Genomic DNA, 22954 nt, shown 5'->3' with positions numbered 1-22954 from the left:
TGCTTTAGTGTGTGTGTGTATAGCTGTGTTCTTTGGGAACCTAGGGGAACATCGATGGGGGCAGGGCAGAGTTTCAACTAACTTATCCCCTTTTTTCTTCCTTAGGCAAAAGAAGGGGAATGTGGCTCACAAACACTGGGTTGGACCCTCAAATCTGATTAAGTGCAAGCCCTGTCCCGTGGCACAGTCAGCGATGGTCTGCGGATCTGATGGCCACACATACACGTCCAAGGTTGGTCTTTATTGTCTGTGTTATAAACACTGCTGCAGGTCTGTTTGTCAGGTTTCTGTGCTCTGAGCAGCCTGGTTGTTCTGGGGAAGGCAGACTCAGATAATTCTTCTTGCCAACCCCAGAATCCATTTCTACAGAACGCAAGAGCAGATGTGATGGAGCGAATGTCCGCCTGTGTGTCTCTAGCTTAAGTGCTTGGAAGACCAACTTTTTGCCTCTAGACTTGGGCTGAGGTTCTTACCATTTGCAGACTTCTCCAGAGTCAGACTCCCTCCCACTCCAAAATCCTAGGAGGGAGCACCTGTCCATCACCTCGGCATCTACTCCCCTCACACTATCAGGTGTGCTAGATGCTGAGCAAAACATGGGAGGGGAGGGGCAGGGCAAGTGCCGCCCCGATCACCAGAGGTCACAGTCTGGAAGGGGAGGCAAAAATAAACAATCAGCAAATGAATGTGTAATTTCAAATTTCAGCAAGGGCTGCAAAGCCAAGAGAAGGAAAAGAGGAGGGGGACTAGAGGGGGGTGAAGGAGGAAGAGGAGGAAGAAGAAATAAAAGTGGGGAGGAGAGAGGCAGAGAGGTGGGAGAGGAGGGCGACACTAAGGGGGAGGAGGAAGAGGAAACAGAGGAGGGGAAAGGCAGAGAGGTGGGAAGAGACCTGACTTTGTAAGAGTGTCACCGATGGCTCTTCTGTTAGAATCATCCTTTGAGGTAGGAGCAGGATAGAATGTTCCCACCTGGGAAGTATCAAATGTTTGCATTTGCAGAGCCAAGTAGATAATCACATGGCTCCAATGGTAAGAAGGGAGGTATGCAATATGTAGAGGAGGGTGTCAGAAAGAGTCAAAGAGGGGACATCGACCAAACCCGAGGATGAAAACGTAAGGGTGATTTCAGGTTTACGAGATGCTGAAGTTTGCATTTGCCATAAAAACGTGAAGTTCTTAGACCCAGAGAAGCTTAGTAAAAGGGATAACTGTAGAGGGGATGCATGGATTTCCCTGGGAAGGGGAAATATAATAGATTTTGCAAGTGGACTGGGGGTGGGGCGGGGATGGGAACAGGAGGGATCAGGGTTGGGAGGGATGACTGAAATTGTAGAAACCTAGTGCGATGTAAACTCTCTGGAATCTCTAAGAGTGACTCTATTGAAGTCTCCTAAGAATAGGGGATATGGAGCCTGAACTGGCCATCTTCTATAATGAGACAAGGCTCCCAGCACTGGGACTGGGGCATCAACCCAGCCACAAAACCTTTGACCTATAATCTGCCCTGCCTGCAAGATGTGGGTAATGGTGGTGTAGAACTTGAAGTGGTCAACCAGTGACTGATCCAACTTGAGACCCATGCCAGGAAAGGGAGCCTACGTCTGACACTGCTGGAATGCCCAGGAACCAGAGGCAGGACAGCCCAGAGACCCAGGTTAGAACCAAACACAACTGGAAAAAAAGTCAATAAAATGATTCCTAATGATATTCTGCTGTACTAATAGATGGGTGCCTAGCTCAATTGTCATCAGAGGGCTGTCATCTGAAAACTGATGGGAGAAGATACAGAGAACTCAAGTCAAACATTAGATGGAGCCAGGGAACCCCACAGAAGAGGGGGAGGAAGGATTGTGAGAGCCAGAGGGGTCAAGGACACAAGAACACGGCCCACAGAATCAACTAAGCATGACTCCTACAGGCTCACAGAGACTCAAGTGGCAAACATGGACCGTGCATGGGTCTGGGCTAGGTCCTCTGGGTATACCTCATGGTTGTGTAGCTTGATGTTTTTGTGAAATTCCCAACAGTGGGAGTGAGGGTGTCTCTGACTCTTTTGCCTGCTCCTGGGACCCTTTTCCTCCTACTGGGTTGCCTCATCCAGCCTTGATATCATGGTTTGTGATTAGTCTTATTGTAACTTGTTAGGTCATGTTTGGTAGATCTCTCTGGGAGGCCTGCTTTCCTTCCTTCCTTCTTTCCTTCCTTTCTTCCTTCCTTCCTTCCTTTTTTCTTTCTTTCTTTCTTTCTTTCTTTCTTTCTTTCTTTCTTTCTTCCTTCCTTCCTTCCTTCCTTCCTTCCTTCCTTCCTTCCTTTCTTCCTTCCTTCCTTTCTTTCTTTCTTTCTGAAGGGAAACAGTGGAATGGATCTAGGGGAGAAGGGAGATGGGAGATGGAAGGGGGAAAACTACAGTTGAGGTGCAATGTTCGAGAGAAGAATAAAAGAAAAAAAGAAAGAATGTCAAATCCTGAAGACACAAATGTTAATTCTCAGCCTTGCCATGCATGGAGCACAGTGTGTGGTGGGTGTTCAGTATCACTTGCCACAGAAGAGCCCATTAAGACTTTAGCTGAGAGGGAATACAGGAGTCCAATGTGCATAACCTGCCCTGGATGTGACCAAGTTGGATGGATAGGAATATATCAGTTACCAATCACACCCATCCTGGACCAAGTTGCTTAGCTACACACCTAGCCTGGGGTTATGGAAGTGAGCTAGACCTTGGTGGTGGTTCTTTGTTTTCTGGAAATACAACCTTGTGCCATTCAGATCTTGCTCTCTAGCTATGAGTAAACCGTCTTCTCCTCTAGTCTCACAGAGGAAAACAGGTGTGAGCCACCAGTGAGAGACTCCTTGGACAAAGAATCTGTTATCAATCCCTGGTCAAAGCCTTCCCTCTGACCTCTGCATTTCATGCACAGAAGGAAATTAAAATGCGGCTGTCAAGACCTCTGAGCTGCAGGGCAATAGTGACCTGTCTAATTTCATGGCCCAAAGTGCTGTCAGTTGCCCAAAGACTGTCTTGGAAGCTTGTTGTTCAAGGCCCTCCTATAGTCCCAGAGCCTGGCTTGTATATGGGACAGGTGCCACTTTCAGGTGCAGGTGAATAACTTGGTTAGAAGGCAGGATTTGTATTGGGAAGATCCCGTTACAATTGGCTCCTCACCTTTCAGAGGACTGACCTCTACACAGAGTTGAGTTGAGTGCAGCACTCAGCGGCCTTCCCCATCCTCAGTACCACTCTGCTGACAGCAGTACCCCTCAATTCTTGAAATCAGTGGGATGAGTCTTTGTCTCCAAGCCTTGCTCCAGTATTTTCCTGAAGCAAAAGAAGATGGATGCTGGCTCATCAGAGATTGTTGGTATTGTCAAAGACCAGCTTTCGACAAAAATACTGCTTACTAGGGTAAGGGCATGGGGATTAGAAAATAGAGAGAATGAAGACATGAGTAAAAATAGTAAAACAGAAACATAGGATAGCACCAGGAGGGAGTTCCAATGAATACTGAAATCCACCTCTGTTTAATTTTCCACACACTTTTATACCCCAACACAACAGGTTGAAGAAGACAGAAGACTGCTTTAACCTGGTACAAAGGACAATGAGAGCAGTTTCTTACTTCAGTACTTTGAGCCATCAAGTCATTAACATTCTGTTGTCTAGGCCATGAGTCACACTAGACCACCTATCCTGAAGGCAGCCACTCGTAAGGTCAAACCTCCTATTTCAAAACAAGGAGCAGAAGTATGCTTGAATATCCTGACCATTGGTCAGGGGGCAGTGAATTTACCTATATGGGCCACCTTAATGTCAGAAACACCAAGTAACCACATTCTAGGTCAGGGTGTAGCCACACTTGTTCTCAACAACTTTGAAGAAGCTAAAACTCTGACCTTCAGACAAGGTGGAAATGGGCTCACAGTTTTGGGCCTCCACATAGTATATAATATGTTAAACCTGTTGCTGTCGTAAAATGCCTGAGATGATCACCTTTTAGAGGAGAAGTTTGTCTGGGTTGGTCGCCTCAGAGGTCTCATTCTCTCATCATTTGGCTCCATTGCTTTGGACTTCTTCAGGGACAGCACAATACTGAGGAGACATTCCATGCGACAGAAGAGGCTTGTTTGCCTTATGGTAAACCATGAAAAACAAGAAGGAAAAAATAGAAGGGGCCTGAGACCCCAATATGAGACCCCCGTACTGTGGGCATACTATCATTGATCTAACTTCCTCCACCTGGTCTCTACCACCCAAAGGTCCTATAGCCTCCAGTACTGTCACAGACTGGGGGTCAAGCCTTCAACACTTGGGCTGTTGGGTATTCCAGATCCAAACTACAGAATATGTTATACTAAGGTTCCTTAGGACAAGACTTATGGAAGGCTCTGATGGCCTTGACCTTCTGCCTAAGTGTATGTGGATCTACCCATTTCAATGACATTAAAACAAAGAGGCAGAGTGGTAGGAATGACAGCATCACAGGGGAGGGGGTGTTGGGTCCTCTGTAGTTGTTTGCTCTTTTTACTTCTTTACTTTTATGGCTTTTTGGGGGCCCACCATCCATCTCCTAAATAATCACACAAAGAGACTTTTTCTTACTTATAAATGTGCAGTCTTAGCTTGGCTTATTTCTAGTCAGATTTTCTTCTTAAATTATCCCATTTACCTTTTGCCTCTGGACTTTTATCTTTCTCTATTTACCTTTCTTTCCTTCTTACTCCATGGCTGACTGTGTGGCTGGGTTGCTGGCTCCTGGGGTCCTCCTCACCTACTTTTCTCACTTCCAATGGTCTTCTCCTCCTATTTATACTCTCTGCCTGCCAGCCCTGCCTATTTCTCTTTCCTGCCTCACTATTGGCTGTTCAACTCTTTATTAGACCAATCAGGTGTTTTAGGCAGGCAAAGTAACACAGCCTCACAGAGTTAAACAAATGAATAAATAAAAATAAATAAATAAATAAATAAAAAGTTAAATAAAAGAATGTAACGCATCTTTGCATCTTTAAAGCAAATGTTCCACAGCACAAACAAATGTAACACATCTTAAACTAATAGTCCACAGCAGTCCTCATCTTCTACTTTGTTCTCTGTGAGTGTAACACATTGTATAGTTAAGTTATAGCCTGGTACTGTTTGTGTGAGGTCTCTGAGGCAGAGAACAGTTGTGAACCACCATGGCACTCATTGGAGCCTTCTTCTGAGGGCATGCTTCCATCTGGTTTATTCCTGATAAACCATTGGTATTTTGCTTATTTCCCCTAAAGACAGGGCTGCTTGTTTATTGAAGTTCAAAATGATGTTTGTTTGGGTCTTGCAGATAAGCCTTTGAAGAACACTAATAGAGGCTCAGTTAATGCGAGTGAATGGGTTACTGTTAATAGACAGTGACTCCCTCTCCCATGGAGCTATGACCTTTTGAAGTCACTGATATTGGAAAACAGAGGACAGATGGAACCATGGTGCGTGTGTAAGCAGAAGTGGTTTCATTCCATGAAGTCAAGCTTACAAAAATAACCTTTGACCAGAATATAGTCCAGGCCTGTCATTGGCAACAACAACAACAACAACAACAAAACCCCTAAAAAAAACCCACACCCTAGATGAACAGTTACTGTTTTCCAGTTGAATCATTCACCTTTTCAAGATGGGTCTGATGGTTGTGGAGGGTCAGCAAAGGCAGAGGTTTCTTTTCAGGCTGGTCATGAAGCAGGTGTCTTTCCTGGGGACACATCAGCCAAGTTTTGCTTGTGTCTGCCCAGGGTAGGTGGAGCCTTCAGGAACTGGTAGAGGAATATATACTCAGGAATAACATTCTGCAGCAGGCATTTTCTAGTATTTCAACCCCAGAGGTACCAGTTGTAGGTGTGACTCCTCAGAACCTAAGATCAATGCATAAGGTTGCAGACTCCAGATGGTATATGATGCTACAGGGCAAGATGAAGCCAACCTTGTGGATGACTGCAGCCAACCCTGCAGTTCACTCTGGTGCCAGTGTGGCTGGGTCACCTGTGGGGCATGGGACTAATACAGAAACATCAGGTCTATGAAGCACACGTACAGTTTCCAAAGGGGGAGGGCATGTTTTCTTCTACAACAGCTTACCAATCTCCTGGCAACAGTGTCTTGGCCATGCCTACAATGTCTGGAGCCCATCATTTACAAATCCCTTTCCTTTGCTGCTGCTCCCCACAGAACTGGGGGGAAGCTTATTGGATGGGGCAGGGTCCTCCGTAAAATGACCTCACACAGGTCCATGCTGTCCAGTACTTCTTCCAGTTCGGATACCTGGGCCAATTTCTCCCATCCCTGGGGGCAGTTTCACCAGCAGGATCTCTCCTGGGATCTTCCACTGGTCGCACCAGCAGAAGTTCTGATGTCCACAGCAGCTCCTTTCTGAACCAGGACCTGAGCAGTCTCTGACAAGAGGGATCTCTTGGTGGCACAGGTTTCTGAAGGGTTAGCGCTGTTCTCTGGCACATGCCTGCTGATAACTGGATAACAAGCAGGGAAACACCCGGCTGTTTTCGCCCCTCCCCCACAGCTTCTTCCTTGAAAGCTGTTAAACAATTAGCAAATGGCTCATTTATGTCTAGACGCCCGCCCAGAGGAGAAAGATGCGGAGTTAAGAACTGCCTTGGAAGGAAATGTGTTCTTTTAGTTCTGAAAGCAGGAGTGAGGGCCGGGCGGGAGCGCTTGCTTTACAGGGCTGGCATTTCCTCCAGCGCACTGTCCCGCAGATTGTATTATCTTTGCTGAGGCATCTTAATAGTTTCTAACAATCGCTACCAAGTAAAGGTCATGTTTGAAGTTCTTGGCAAGTGTAGTCTCTGTTGGCCAGATTTTCCAAGAACAGGAAGTTCAGAGGATTGAAGCTGATTCAGGGTGTAGTCTTGTGAGACTCCTCCAGCTGGTTGTAGGCACTGTTTTCAGCTTCTAGGATGTCTGACCTGTGGGCATTCCTGCCATGAAAGCCTTGTTACACTGCTTTGTCTGTCTTTAGTTGAGGCTGGTGGTAGGGGTAGGCCTGTTCCCGGCAGACCTGTGGCCTGTGAATACCCTTCGCTTGCAAATGGCTACTGGCAGAGACCCTTGCTGTTGATGAAAAAGGCAATGAAGCAACTGGGAACTGCAGGCAGGATGCTTGCCTCTTCCCAGACTGGGAACTGCAGGCAGGATGCTTGCCTTTGCCCACACTGAGAACTGCAGGCAGGATGCTTGCCTTTGCCCACACTGAGAGCTGCAGGCAGGATGCTGCCTTTGCCCACACTGGGAACTGCAGGCAGGATGCTTGTCTTTGCCCACACTGAGCCTCAGAGCTGGGTGCACTGTGGCAGCAGTGAAGGCGGGAGAGTGGCAGCCGCCTCCAGAGGCTCCCCTAGACAGCACTGAGAGGCTCGGTGATTGTGACCTACTCTGCCCGTGCTCTTGGGTAGAAGGAGAAAGAGAGCAGAGAGACCCCAGTGGAGAGGAGCAGCCCGGTAAATGGTCTGGAGTCCAATTCATGGCTTTGATTTTCTGTTGCATAGAAAAGGTCTACAGGAGAAGCTTCGTGACTCTGGAGAGTTACTTGGTGGCTTCTGGCCAACTCTAAGTGATTTTGCTTCATACATTAGAAAGTTTGCGATTTCGGGAGAAATCCCGCATGGATGGCAGATGCCCCAGTTTGCCTTCCCCCTCAGGCCATGTTCATTTACAACTTCCTGTCTTAGTCTGGGGGAGTCAGACATCATTTGGTAATGAGAGCTCATTTCTGTGGTTACCTTCAGCTTTTTTAAATAGACTTTTGCTCTAGTGTTATTGTCCTCTCCAAAGACCTTCCACGAGGAGTAAGCGTAAACAATACCTCCAGAACTAACTACATATTCTGGAGGATATGGGTTCTAGCCGCTATGACAAAATCCTAGATGAAACAGAAACTTAAACCCGTCAACTCTGGCTTCCGGTCTACACAGAAGCAACCCAGAACTGAGGCGCTGCCTCCAGACTGGGTTTTCCCAGGGCCCGTTTGACTTGGTATTCTGTCATCCACCATAACTAGAATAGTGAAGTTTTGCCTGCGGGTGTAGCATGGCTTCTGTGCTCCGCCAGTCCAGTCAAAACAGGCAATGAAAGCAGGAACCATCCAGAAGTCACCAGCCTCATGCCTTCATGTTCCCTTGGCCAGAATTACCTCATAGCCTCCAGAAGGAGCTGCAGAGGCAGGTTAGGAATGTGGCTGTAATACTAGCAGCCGTGTGCCCATCTACTGTATGACGGCTATCTGAAGGGCAGATGAGCATGTTATCTCACGGCCGCTACCATGGTGACGCTTTAGCAGTGCTAAGGAGGCAGGTGTTACTTGCTGAGGCCATGCTGACTACAATGCCTTGAGCTTCTGTGCCAAGTGGCATTTTATTGTCTGTTATTTCAACAGACTTTCAATACACAGCGAGGTGGTTAGTCTTTGATGCCTTGACACAAACTCTGGTTGTCTGGGAAGAGGAACCTTAAAATTGAGAAGAGGCCCCCATCAGTTTGGCCTGAAGGGCAAGGTTTTAGGGCATTTTCTTGATTAATGATCGATGTGGGAGGCTCCAGTCCACTGTGGGTGGTGCCACCTTTGAGGAGGTGATCCTGGTGTGTGTGTGTGTGTGTGTGTGTGTGTGTGTGTGTGTGTGTGTGTGTGTGTGTGTGTGCAAAGCAAGACGAAACACTATGGGGAGCAAGCCACCAAGCAGAGTTTGTCTGTGGTCTCTGCCTCAGTTCCTGCCTCCAGGTTTCCGCCCTGCGTTCCTGCCCTGACTCCCTCGGATGCTGGACTATAAACTGTGAGATGAAATAAGCCTTCTCCTCGCCAGGTCCCTTTTGGTCATCATCCGACACAAACTAGACACAAACAAGTACACACTGTTGTTGGTCCCCAAGTCAAAGTCGGGGAGGGAGAGAGCCAACTAAAGGATCAGCATGGTCTGGAAACATGGGAGTCAATATTTGAGCCCCGACTGACTGGGGTCACGGCTTTTACTTTGCAAATTAAAACCCGCTGAAAAGCTTCAGACCTACCAGCTCTGTCATCGTAACACGTCCGACTTTACATGGCAGGAGCGTGTGCCTCGAAGTTAGCTTAAACTATATAAAGGAAGTTTCTGATATAGATGGCTTGAGGGGACACTGGGGCACTCAGGCCTTGGCAGGAGATGGGGAAACTCCTGGGTAGCATGGGGTCCATCTCCCTGCACCGTCCTTTGGCTCCTCGCTCTGCCTGGCTTCATGCTACAAATAATCCCTTTCTATTTGCAAAGAGTGTGGGTTCTGAAACCCTCAATTCCCTTGCTTTCACATTAGGAAAATTGCCCTAACCTGTGCTAAGATCTTAGGAAAGGCCTCTAATTGGCTCATTTTGAATCAAACCTCTTCTCTTAATCAAGTCCTTGTCCTGGCTAATGAGGCTATGTGAGTGGCCTGCTCTGGCCTTGTGAGCCCCACTTCTCTATGATTAAGAGAAAAACTTTTTTAACAGCAGAAAGGCAGGGACCACATTTGAGACTAGACTCATTTAAAGGCCCCTTTCCCGTATCAGAGGTGGTCACTTCTTTGGGGTCATCAGCTAAGTAGTATTAGTTTGAGCCAGTGTAAGAATATTTAGGACCATGCATGCTCTTGTGTGCAGGTGCATGTGCGTGTGTGTGTGTGTGTGCGCGCGCGCGCCCATGTATGCATGTGTTTACACGCCACGTGCATGCATTCATGCCTAATTGCTCGAGGCCACATGAGGATGTCTGATATTCTCCTCTATCACCCTCTGCCCTGATAACTTGAGACCATGTCTCTCGCTGAGCTTGAGGCTTGCTGGTTTAGCTAGACTGACTGGCTGGTCCTGGGATTTATCTCCTCCTCTTAATGTTGGATACAGGCCCAGGAACCAGTGTCTGGCTTTTATGTACATGTTAGGAGTTCAAATTCAGGCCTTCTTCTTACATAGCAAGTGTTTATGTCTACTCAGTCATCCCCTGAGCTCTATCAGGAACAATGCCTGTAGACAGACACGTGATAAAAAGAGACCTTTATGTTGAGAATGTTGTCTAGTTAAAGGGGAAAGTCCCTGAAATATAGAACCAGTTCTAGTTGAATGCAAAATTCTCTGAAACCATTTGGCCTAATCCTTAAGACACATCTTCAGTTCTCTGCATCATTTTACTTCTTAGACATGCCAAGATAACGCTGTCTTTTTGATTCCTGAGAATGAACTTTTGGGGGAAATGGTTATTGTGATGTTTTCAGGAAACACAGACATTGAGATGCCATCTATAACAAAAGGCATCCCAGTGGATTTACCCAGACTTCTTCAGCATGCAGATTCGTCATAGAAGTTAGAACAGAAGGAAGTGATTCAATTAATTATTATTTCACCACGTTTATCTAGGTCCTTTATGCAAACACATATTTAACCGAGATTTGAAAAACTAATTTTTATTTCTTCTTAGATGCCCCAAGTAAAACATCATATAATTAGTTAATCCCTTTATTAAAAATACATTAAGGATAGGGGACTTTTTTGCTGTCAGTTCTGCTGAACACACAGTTGACCTATTTGATGAAGCACTTATTTGAACACAGTAGGCCCTGGTGCCCCTCATCAGAAGATGGATGAGGTAAAACTTCTAAGCACCTGAGACCTCTTCTTTCCCACCATTTAGAAAACAGAAAGGTCCCTAGCCAGGATGAGTATGCACAGTGCTATAAATCTAATTAAGTCATTACAAACAACTTTAATTAAGTTATCATGTTGCTGTTTTCTTTAAAGGGAACAAACACAACATTCCCTTTGGCTATATCGCTCACCTGGGTAAAGCCATGTGTCTTGCTTGGTGTTTTCCAATTCAGTCTCAGAGTCAGCAGCACCTAGAGAATTCTGCTCATTTCCCAAGCCTTGGACTAGGACCCATACGACATGTGAGGGAATTAGGGAGCTCCTCATTCTGTATTAGAATTTGTGTACACGCACCCGAACTGTTCCGTACTTGGACGTTGAAGATAATGACTGTAAAGGTGATCTCATTTTTACCAAGGCAATTTTATTCCCTTTTCTGAAATCAGTGAAAAGTTGGGAGATTTTTGTTTTGTCTCCTTCAGTGTAGATGACTGCACTCAGAGCCTTCTGCGTGAGTTAGAAGAGGAAAAGCATTCTCCAGGAGTGGGCAGCTCTCCTGGACGGCCAAGTCGAGGTCAGTGAGATCCACAGAGAACGTACTCCAGGCACTATGGAAGTTCTGAAGCCTAAAGTGCAACATTCTCCCAAGTTCTCCAAAGCCACTAAGAACTGCTTTGGCATTGAAGTCTATAGGCAGAGTTTTTGTCAGGACTGCAGGCTCCAAAATAAATGCACAGAGTCTTAATATTGATTACAAATGTTCAGCCGATAGTTCAGACTTATTACTAACTAGTTCTTACAATTTAAATTAACCCATTTCTATTAAACTATGTGCTTCACCGAAACTCATGACTTTTACCTCTCTTGCATGCCCTGCTTCTTTTCCATCTGGCTGCTGACTCCTCCCACTCCGCCTTCCTTCTACCCAGTGTCTTTAGTCTGGTTCTTCCACCTAACCTTATCCTGTCCAGCTATTGGCCAATCAGCTTCTTTATTAAACCAATCACATTGACGCACATTCAAACAATGTGATGGAATTTTCCACCCAAGTCTGTTTATTTTTTCTCCGTCACCCTAACCCCAGCCTCTCTCCAATAGAGTGAATGGCAGATAATGGCATGTATCCGTCAAGGTGGGATGTGCTAAAGGTGTCCATGTGCAGTATTAGGGCAGTTTCTCTCCTGCTGTTTAAGCTTTTCCTGCTGAAAGCTGTCTAGGTCAGCTACTTGGGCTCCCCTTACTCCCCTTAGAAATAACTACTACTCACCCCCAAATGACGTTATGCAAAGGACAGACAAAGGTGGAGCAGACAGCATGCACCTTTTTATTATAATATCTTAACAATTATTTATTTTATTGTGTGGATACTAAGTACAACTACTGCTTAGGCAGCTTCCAGGTTTTTGCACTTAATTCACAATGATGGCAGAGAATAGATTGAGCCTCCCATGCCCATGTCTACGCAATCAGTAAAAGGAGAAACCATGTTCCTGGGATTTAAGCTGTAAGACTCAACTTAAGTGTGTCTCCTCTGTAAATCCTCCTGTTCCCCTCATGCCAGAAAACACTGTCTCTTTTTTCTGAATGCCAATACCACCATGTATTTCCTTTCTGGAGTGTGTTGATTGCCCTGCAGGAGCTGTCTGCAGACCTGTACTTTCCAAGTGTGTGATAGTCTGGAGGTAACCAAAACCCTCTGATAGAAAGATATCTAGCTATGATGCACAAGTCATTTTGAATGACTACTTTTGGAACATTTAAGCCAAATCCTGGTTCAGGAGCAAAGGGCACTAAAAGCCAGGTAGGATGCTGACCCCTGCTTTGCAGTTTAGTGAGCTAAAATGCTAACCTAGCAGGGGAGCACTGGAAAGAGAGCGGTGTACAGACTGAGGAGGACTCCTGAGGTTCTTGGTGGGAGCAGAGATGAGAGCCCCATCTGGGTATTCACCTTGAGTTCAAGTTGGTTTGGAGTTTAGGTTTGTTTTGTTTTGTTTTTAAATCTGCTTGGTACTGTATCAGGACTACAGGAACATTGTGAGTCTCAGCTTAGACTCTGGATAAAGAACAAGAGTAAACTTGTAATACTGTAATGAAGAGCCCACATGCACTCAGGGATGGCAAACATGGCACAGACAATGTTTCAAAACATACATAGAACAGAGGGATGAGGTAGTGTAAGAAGGGTTCATGGCTGACAAACTGTCCTGTGGCTCACATGATGTGGGATTTCCCTCTGTGTGCTATGATTACCATTAATGAATAAAGAACTGCTTTGAGCCTATAGCAGAGCAGGGCAGAACAGAAGTAGGTGGGGAAAACTAAACTGAATGCTGGGAGAGAAAAGGTGGAGTTAGGGAGAAGCCATGTAGCCCCACCAGAATCTGTCTCTGGTTGTAATCTTGCTGGTAAGCCACAGCCATGTGGTGATACACAGATTACTAGAAATGGGTTAAATTAATATGTAAGAGTTAGCAAATAAGAAGCTAGAGCTAATGGGCCAAGCAGTGTTTTAAATAATATAGTTTCTGTGTGGTTATTTTGGTTCTGGGTGGCCAGGACAAACAAGCAGCCTCCTCCTACACTCACACACCCCAGGGATTTCTGTGTGCGTGGGCAGTTCATATTTATGTTTTTGGCAGGCTGAGGGAGATAGATCACTTCAGATGGTCCTGAGTAGGAAGGCATGAGGGTGCCTGGAAGAAGCAGCACGAATCCCCACCTTCCACACCTGAAGTCTTCACAGGACTCCCTCCGAACCCTGCCAGACAGACTGTGATTCTTCAGAAGGAAGTAAGCTGCTGTGAGAGATGACATGCAATCGATAGCAGAATTAGACCCCCCAGAAACTGAGTGACAGACTTTCAGATCCAGACTACCAGACTATAAAGTTCAAATGCTCAACATGTTTAAACACAAAAGGCAATTTAAGACTTAGACGATGAATTATACATTTATCAAAGACTGTCAGACTAATTTGAAATGTCTGGTATTGAAAGATGAAATCATGAAAAGCACGTCTCGACAAAGAGAACACTGTCTCCACTGCTATGCAAGGGCTCCAGCCCTTCTCCTGAAGTGCCATGGTTTAGGTGGTCCCTCAGGAAAGACACTGATCAGTTCGTGAAGGGTTTCCCATAACCTGAGTTCTTCCCACTGGTCTGGATGAAATGTCTCCCCAAGGGTGCTGTGTTGAAGGCTTGATCCTCAGCCGGTGCTGTCAAGAGGCCATGGGGCCTTTCAGAGGTAGGACCATGGAGGTCATGCTCTTGGAGGCCCCTAGTTCTGCCTTCGGTCCTTTTGCTTTGTGGTCACTCTGAGCTGAGAAACTGTGCTCGAACATTCGCCACACCCTGTGAATTCATGCCTCTCTGTGGTTCCAAAGCAGGGACTCCAGCCACCGTGGACCGAAGCCTCTGAGGACATGTGCCCACATCAATCGTTTCTCCTCCTCTGATTTTCTGGGCATTTGTCACAGCCACAGAAAGCTGGCCTAGCCCGAGACCTTATTTCCCACTGCTACTACATTGAGAAATCACATTCTTGGCATCTGAACTTCTCAGCCACACATTCAAACCAGAATGCCATACAATCTAAAAAAAATACCCAGAAACAAAAAGGCATCAATTATTGATACATATAACAACAAAATGCATATTGAAAGAACTATGCCAAGAAAAATCAGATACAAAATAGTATATGTTGATTACATTAATAAAAACTTGAGGGATGGATAGATGGCTCAGTGCTTAAGAGCACTGACTGCTCTTCCAGAGGACCTGGGTTCATTTCCCAGCCCTTACATGACAGCTTACAGCTGTCTGTAACCTCAGTTTCAGGGAGCCCGACACCCTTACAAGGACATACATACAGGCAAGACACAAATGCTCATAAATTAAAAAAACATTCTGAGCAGACTAAAATGCATGGCCATCATAAAAATATTACATAGATTTCTTATGGGGAGGAAGGGAGGGGAGTGGAGAAAGATACATAGCTCAATAAAAGCAATTTTAAAAATAAATAAAAAAACATACAAACAACAATTTAAAAAAACTTCATAAAATGTAGGGTAATCTTTACTGATAATCAGAATAAGTCAGTGGTTATCTATAGTAGGGAGGAGGTTGGAGAAGAATAAAGAGGAGGGATTTCAAGGGTATAAAGGAAGCTTGAAGGACAATGGACTGTTAGCCAGCTGGATTGTGGCGATTGCTTTCTCATTGCATATTTATACTTACCATGAAGTTTATACTTAAAATATATAGACTTTTATATATTGATTATACATCAGTATGACTATTTAAATTTTTTTTAAAAAAATTCAGGTCAAGAGAGCTGGAGAGATGGCTCAGTGGTTAAGAGGACTGGCTATTTTTCCAGAGGACCATGGGTTCAATTCCCAGCACCCACATGGCAACTCACACCTGTCTGTAGCTCCACCTCCAGGGGAATCGGATACTCTTACACAGACATATAGACAAAATACCAAAGCACATAAAATTTTTAAAAAAGTAAAAATAACAAATAATTTTTTTAAAATAAAGGGTTTGTGCCAAGCCTGCGGGATGTCCAAGGAGCAGCAGGTTCCTGCAGTTGCCCCTCTTTGACTCTGCATTTCTCAGCTGGTTACAGGCATCCCCCCCATCAGTTAGAGAGACTTTGTTGTTCTTCCATCAATCTGGAAAAGGAAGAATGGAGTTGATGATCTCCAAACTTTTTTCCTCCATCCATGCAACTCTGAAGCATATAGGAGATGTGGCTCCCCATGAGAACTCCCCTCCTTCCGGAGTCTCCTTCATGGAGGAACTTCTTTTGTGGTACATCTTGGATTTTAGCATGCTTCTAGGTAGGACACCTGCTTTCCATGTGGTGAGGTTGGGGTTTCCTCTAGCTTTTGGAGAAAGAGGTTTGGAGGATGGAACATCAGTCACAACAGCCAACTGGGGAGTGGCAGGTTTGACAGAGGAAGTCTCTTGAGACCTATGCGTCTGGTGGCCTTTCAGGGAAGGCTCTCTTAGGTGAACGATTGTGAATGCTGGCCTGCTAAGTGTCTGAGACAAGAACCAGTGTCTGGTGTGGGTGAGGCTAGGCTTCTTGATCAGTGTGACAAGTGTCAATCATCTTTGTAGGTGACAGAGGGGCAAGGGCCACATGATTGACAGGGGCCACTCTGTTTTCTGACTTTATGGGGCTCTAGCTCCATTCACTTGGGCCAGTAAGTCCCCACATCGGGAGAAGGCCATGGACTTTTCTGGAGCCTGCCTTGGGCCCCTCTTTGCAGGTGGTCCTCTGAAGTCACAGGGACATTTGTCATGCACTGGATCCCTGATGGCTACTGGTTCTAGTCCTAGGTTGTTTTCTATATCTAGAGAAGGCAGACATGGGAAAAGATTGTGATCTGGATATAAAACAGTAGGAGGAAGTGGGCGCATCAGTTATGGGTCCGGCCTCCAGTCTCCTTCTCTGTAAGTGGGGCTGAAGGGTGTTTGTGTGAAGCTGAATTAATACAGACTAAGTTCTCAGCATCTTATGCATCCTGTAGATCTATTCCTATAGTATTTTCACAGCTCTCCCTACCCGCCTGGGTCTCCCCTCTGACCCTGGGGCTCATGTGTCCTTTTGTTCCCACATACAAGCAGTTTGTCATGCTTTGAATGGGCAGCAGGGACCTCTTGTTGAGGCCGTAACCTGCAGCAGTCCTTGGCTGTGGCAAGAATGCGTTCCTTATTGGTGACGTCATCTTCCCACCTCCACTTCAACAGGATAGACGCTCCAGGTCGTCTCTGTAGTGATTCCCAGGTTCACTGTCGTTCATTTGGCCAGTATGTAGCAAGCAAGGTCAGGTGTGGGAGCTCCGGTGTATAGTAAGGTGGGCCTGCATTTAGAATGGCCTTGCCTCGTTTTGTGAGTCCATGGCAGGAAGTGGAGAAAACCCCGCCCAGCTTGGCAGGTGTGAATGTCTGCCTGCCTGTAAGCTCCATGTGGCATCACTTCATCCCAGCCTGCTGTTTACTCGGGTGCTTGCTGAGTCCTTCTGATGTGCTCAGCATGTGTGCAGGTGTGCGGACTGAGCCAGCTGTGCCTCACGGAGCTTGCAAACAAGAATGAGCTGTTTGGGTTTTTCTGGAGTCTTTGAGCCAAGCCTCACAGACTCCTGTGGCAGCAACCTGGTTTGTTTTTTGCCGTGTTAGCCATTCTATGTCTGTCAGACGTGCAGGGGGAAACCACGCAATGGAAAACCCTTTTTGGGAAACTTTCTCAGGATAACTCTCTACCCACAAGGTCATAGACCAGTGTCTACTCTAGAGCCATCTCCAGGGTCCCTCTTTCCCACCCTTGGTCTGACCATTCCACCTTAAATCATCCCTGCTGACCAAGTAGAGGTGGTCTGTGAATACCAGGAGCCAAGCACTCTACTGTGTTTACCTGTGCCACTGCCCTGCTATGCCACTAGGCAGTTTTGACACCTGTCCTATAGGAAGGGCACTGTCATCAGGTCCCTTCTTCAGATAATGCAGAGGGAGAGAGAAGACACAAAGACAACAAAGAAAGAGGTCAAGAGGAAAAGGCTCAGTAACACTCCCAAAGTCCCTTAGTGTTGGAGGAGGGGCCACTTGTTTCTCTCGGCCGCCCGGCTAGCTTCGACTCAAAATAATCACACAGAAACTATATTAATTGAATCACTGCTTGGCCCATTAGCTCTAACTTTTTATTGGCTATTAATTTAACCCATTTCTATTAATCTATGTATCACCACGTGTCTGTGGCTTGCCAGGTAATGTTTCCAACGTCTGTCTCTGGCAACTCCATGGCTTCTCTCTGATTCTGCCCTTCTTTCACCAAGCATTCAGCCTAGCTTTCCCTGCCTACCTAAGTCCTTCCTTGCTATAGGTCCAAAGCAGTTTCTTTATTCATTAATGGTCATCACAGCACACAGAGGGGACTCCCACATCACCTTAGTCCAAGACAGAAGAGCCAGGTTCCTGTACAGCGTCACCCTGATTCCTGAAGTCTTTATCGAAACAATCTCCATTCAGAGTGATCTGTGAGGCCAGTTAGTGATAGGAAGTGTGTATGTGTGAGTAGATAGACACAATACACACATATTTTATAAGAAATATCACCGCAGGCTGAAGTTCTCTTAACCTTGTCTTGGCAAAGAGTTATGATTAACAACACAGGCCAGTTCAACAGTACTTAGATTCAGTTATAGTCTCCTGATTACTTGTCCAGGGTCACTGCAGACTGTGTTTCTGAGTCGTAAGAGCTTCTGCTAAAGCTGTGTCTATGTTAACTGTGCCCTTTTTCCTTTCCCAGCATCTGACTGGACTTGCCCAGTCCGGAGCAGGTAGTGGAGATATGGGAAGGGTAAAACAGAAGGCTCCATCTCGGAAGACAGTAACTCCTCCAGTTGCCTGAGCTTCTGTGTGGTACCACCTGCTGTGTACCTGGCTCAGAAGTGGTTGTCTTAGAAACGTGGTTTTGTTTTTATTTTGGTCTTGGGCCATGGCCATTGTCTTATTATAGCAACCTGGAAAGAGAAGAACATACACATGGAAAATGAGGACAGTGTACTACCTAGTGACCTCAGGGGTCACTGCAAACAGAAAAGAGGCTGAAGACCAGTGGGCTGCAGCAGCCCTCAGGGGAGGTCCCCAGGTATCCTACCCCCATCACCCTATCATAAGCAGAGGGCTTCTGTCACATAGGCTCAGTGTTGTCAGCCTGCCAGACTCTCGTGCCCCGAGTGAGTCCATCCCCTGGCTAGGTAGACTGCCCTTAGCTCCTGGCTGCCCACCACCCACATAGATGCTTCTGCTCTGTTGATATGGAAGAGTCTGGCTGTGGGAGGGAATTGAGGTTCCAGAGGTTGCTTGGTTTTCACAGCTCATAGCCTTCCTTGATTGCACGTCTCGCAGATCCACATTTTTATCGCAGTATCTGTCATCTCCCCTGGCTTGCCATTTCAGTCTCTCTAAACAGTGTATTGCTTTGGAATCTCTTGCGCTATTTTCCTTTCGTGAGGTTTGCATCAACCCAAGGGTAATAATAGCTAACGTAATAATAGCAGGAATGGAGAGCGACATGTGATTGCAGTGTGCTCCCCCCATCAGGGCCTGTCTCTCAAAGGAGCGGTACCGGGAGCAGGGAGTTGGCCACGGGTCCCAGTTCATCCTGTGCCTGGGGCTGCCCGTCAGCAAATTCCATCCTCATAACCACCGTGTTTTACATGATTCCACCTGCATATTAACAGGTAGTGTCACTAACACTCATGTAGAGGTTTTTCCTTGCCTAAGCATGAGTGAATGGTGCATATCCGGGATCCAGACTTAACTGAACAGTTTTGGCCTCCTGTATCCTGCGGTCTGCAAAGGGTTACCTTTCCTGGTTTAATCACAGTGAATCAGAATATCCTGGTGCTTGTTTGGAGTGGTGCTGAATGAACCCATTAGAGTCATTCGCTTAGGTATTGATTGGTACCCCATGTGTAATGTGGCTAGACGGAGCTCTTGAGTCTCCTTGTCCCCAGTGTTTTCACAAGCTTGCTGATGACCTATGCCCCGAGTCCATTGCACTGAGACTCAGGTCAAGAACCTTGGCGTCATCTTGATTCTTTGTTTTTCCTTTGTTTCCTGTAGCCAACCCTAGCTGACCTTGTCATCTTTTACCATAAACTATACCATGGGTTTGAATGCTAATCATCATTGCCTCTCTTCCCTCAGTGTGGTCTCTGTCTCCATCAATACTTGATTGCAGGCTGTTCTTGAGGGGAAGTTGGAGAAGAATGTCCCTATCTTGCACCCCCAGGTTTTGACCCCTGCCTTGTAGCCTCCTGTATCTTTTCTCCGTGACTCTGATCCAACTGCTATGCATGCTTCTATCCTACATGCTGGACTCATCTCACATGAAGGCTTTATACACGCTGTTCCCTCTGCACCAACACTGCCCCCCCCCCCGAACATCCCGTATCTGGCTCCTCCAGCATCCAGGTCTTAGTTGGAAGTTTGTCTCCACTGGGAGACCCTCCATAGTTCTCACAGCCTAACTAGCTTCCCCTCAGATCCTTTCCCAGCCTCATTTCCCTCCCTTCTCACTCAGGAAGCACAGGGTAGGAGGCAATGTGATCTCAACTGGGCGGTCATATTTGCATAAAAGGGTTTTTAGGAAAGTGAGATCACATGGAAGGACAGGAAGAACAAGGTCTGGGTACCACACCCTTCCCCTTGCACACCTGCAACCCAGCTCAGCACCGTTGAGCAGGACCCTTCCTATATCCAGCGCTCATTATAGTGCCTAGAAGCTAATGGGACTCATTGAATGTGAGTGAGAGGTTGGGATGGAGTAGAGGAGAGTTAGTCTTTGGGAAGATGAAAGAAATGACCTGCAAGCCGACTTTGAACGCTGAGTCCCCAGACTCATAAAAAGCCGAGTCGTGTATGACACGACTGTGTATCTCATGTTATCTTATGTGGCCAGCTCCCCCATGTCCCTTCTCCTGGCTTGACTCGACCATGGAGTGCAGGACACCTGGAGGACCCGAGGCCCCAGTTTTGTTGCTCGCCTTCTACCTTTCTCCTGGTCCTGGCTCAGTTCCGCGGCTGGATTAGTATGTAGAGAGGTGGGCAGGGAGGGAGTTAGACTGGAATCTGAAGCAGAGCCAGAGAGTTGGATAAGAAAGAGAGTGTCTCACGAGCACAGGTGCCCGACAGGCTCAGGAGACTCGCCTTGCATCTTGTCAAAGCTCTTTGCTTAAAAGCCCGAGGGAACAAAGACATTTTCCTTTTAAAGAAATCTGCCTATTCACTGTGTGCCATGGCCCCTTTCCTCTCTCAGCTTGGAGACTATGGAACGTTTGAGAGGTGGCACACACTTTCAAGATGAAACCCTACACAGCAACTGGACTTGCCTGGTTTCTACTATTCGCTACTGCTGCCAGCAGAAAGCCTGCCTGCTAAGCTGCGGGCTCAGACTTGGTACCTGTGCTGGAGAAGGAGCTCCAGCTTAGCTCCCGTGTTGCTTGTGTTGGCAGGACACTGGTCACCACTGCAACAGAAGGTCAAGTGCCCCCTGAGCAGTCTGTACGCCTGTGCTAGATGTGAGGTGATGTGATCCACAGGGGAAGGGAGGCTAGGAGATGGCCACAGGCACAGCCCAGGGTGCTGTTCTCTCACACAGGCATGTTAAGGAGAGGTGCTCTGTGCTTCAGAGACGTATCTGCTGGCTAATTACATCTCTGCCAGAAGCTTAGGAATTGCACAGCAATTTTGGTGACAAAAGAATGAACTTGAAATTACCGTGTCACAGTACCTAGTTGGCTTGCTCTGGAGGCAAGCTCAACCCTCTTTCACTGGAACACAACCTTAAACTAACAGCCCTGTCTTGAGTGGGATTTGTGAGTTTTGGTAGAGAAAGTATTTCATCCATTCATTTCTGGGTTAGTTCAGCATCTTCATGGGATCACGACCAAGTCAGAGAAAGAACCTGCCAAGACTCTCGTGTCCCTCCCTGGGATCTTTAACAGGCACTGATTGGCACAGGACTGTGGGTTGAAATCCTCCCAATAGGGGAAATGTCTGCCTTTTCCTCTAGGCTGGGGATTGCATTCCTCCCAACATGGCCGTCTCTTTTGCCTAGAATGCAAAGCCTCGCCCAGGGAATAGTTTGGGGCTTGAGGCTGCCCCCTGCTTCAGTCAATAGTACTTTTCTGATTCTAAAAGTCCTGAAACAGATATGCCAAGCACCAGCTAGGGAAGGGAAGGGCCTCCACCCCTAGGACCCAGTAACTATAAACACACTCATACTGAAGCACCAGCTAGGGAAGGGAAGGCCTCCACCCCTAGGATCCAGTAACTATAAACACACTCGTATTGAAGCACCAGCTAGGGAAGGGAAGGGCCTCCACCCCTAGGACCCAGTAACTATAAACTCACTGGTACTGAAAATGGGCAGCAGGGCTTTGGTTCCTACAAGGTCAAAATGTGAAGCCGATTTTAGAACCACAAAGCTTTTAAACACAAGGCTTCCTTTGCTCTTCAAAAGGACTATTCTCAATTTCTATACTGATGTCATTATCATTAAAAATAATCTATGTCTCGTCTTCTTTGTCAATATCATGACAATATCCCTATATATGGTCTGAAGGGGTTCCTCAAAACTTTCAGACTGGCTGCTGTAAGGACAGTTGAAGACAATTGACTGATAAGTATCTTCAGAAGTGCTTGATGCTGGTCTCACATAGTCCTTATAAGGTCACTTAGAAGGCTACCACTTGACTGGCCCTGTCTCTCCATGGCCCCTTTCCCTCTCTGTCCCATCAGAAACCAAACCAATGGGACTACTGATCTTGGACTTTATCCTCCCAAACTATGAGCTACATATACCCTTTATCATTATAAAGTACCAAGCCTGAGTGTTATTTTAACAGCAACAGAAAATGAACAAATATAAATATTGGCACTGAGAGAGGAAGGCATTTGTTGCTGATATACCTCCTTTACCCCCTTACCTCGATATTTGTAAGTATTGGATTTGGGTAAGGGCAGAGTTTGGATGGGCTGCAAATGGAGCATTGTGGGTAATTCTGTTGTGACTCAGAAGAGTCTCCGAAGGAGATAAAATGTTTTACAGACAGTGTGAATAACTGTGCCCAGAATGCTAATGAGTCTCGGATGGAAAGGGAAGATGCACTTCTGAAAACTGGAGCAAAGGCCATTCTTATTATACCATTGCAGAGAGCTTGGGTGAGTGGCATTCGTGCCCTAGGCCTAGGGATTTATGGAAAGTGGGACTTACCAAGTCTAAGACTTGGGTACCTTGCAGAAGGATATTCTAAGACGAATTCTGGAGGAATCCCTGATGTTTTTTTTAACAGATACAGTAGGATTTGGGAGTAGTAGCAGAATCTAAAAATTGGATTTATAATTTAAAAAAAAAGAGTGCAAGATTTGATCAGTTCATAGCTTGACCCAGGAAGGAACATAGAAAGACAAAACAAAAATGAAAAACAAAAGAAAACATGGAAGAGTCCATATGCCAGGAAGTTGGTTGTCTTCCATCTGAACTATAGAGGAAATGCCTCACAAGCCTCTTAGAACTCTGCCAACTTGGTCCCAGAGAAAGAGATGGACACAGTGATTCAGGAAACAGGCCCAGGGCATTCTTAAGGCCTCCCTAAGTGTCTCTGCCTCAGGCATCTGTCATCGGAGACTGTTCTTATGTTTCTTGGATGACCAGATTGGAATAATCACACAGAAACTACGTTAATTACAGCACTGTTTGGCTGATATCTCAGGTGTTTTTCTAAATAGTCCCTACATCTTACATTA

General features: G+C 46.3%; 1 protein-coding gene across 2 annotated transcripts in view; it reads left to right on the top strand.

Annotated features, from left to right (window-relative positions):
* The window catches only part of Spock1 (SPARC (osteonectin), cwcv and kazal like domains proteoglycan 1), a 481800-nt gene that overhangs the window by 353686 nt on the left and 105160 nt on the right, over window positions 1–22954 (top strand). For both annotated transcript variants that reach the window (XM_048447703.3, XM_048447704.3), the window contains one exon: window positions 106–232. In XM_048447703.3, coding sequence (XP_048303660.2) covers window positions 106–232 — 127 coding nt within the window. The remainder of the gene's footprint in view (window positions 1–105; window positions 233–22954) is intronic.

Source organism: Myodes glareolus, chromosome 14 (genome assembly GCF_982192425.1).
Source record: "Myodes glareolus chromosome 14, mMyoGla1.1, whole genome shotgun sequence".
Classification (NCBI taxonomy): Eukaryota; Metazoa; Chordata; class Mammalia; order Rodentia; family Cricetidae; genus Myodes; species Myodes glareolus.
The sequence above is the reverse complement of the archived record's forward strand: the minus strand, read 5'-3'. Positions and strand labels throughout refer to the sequence as shown.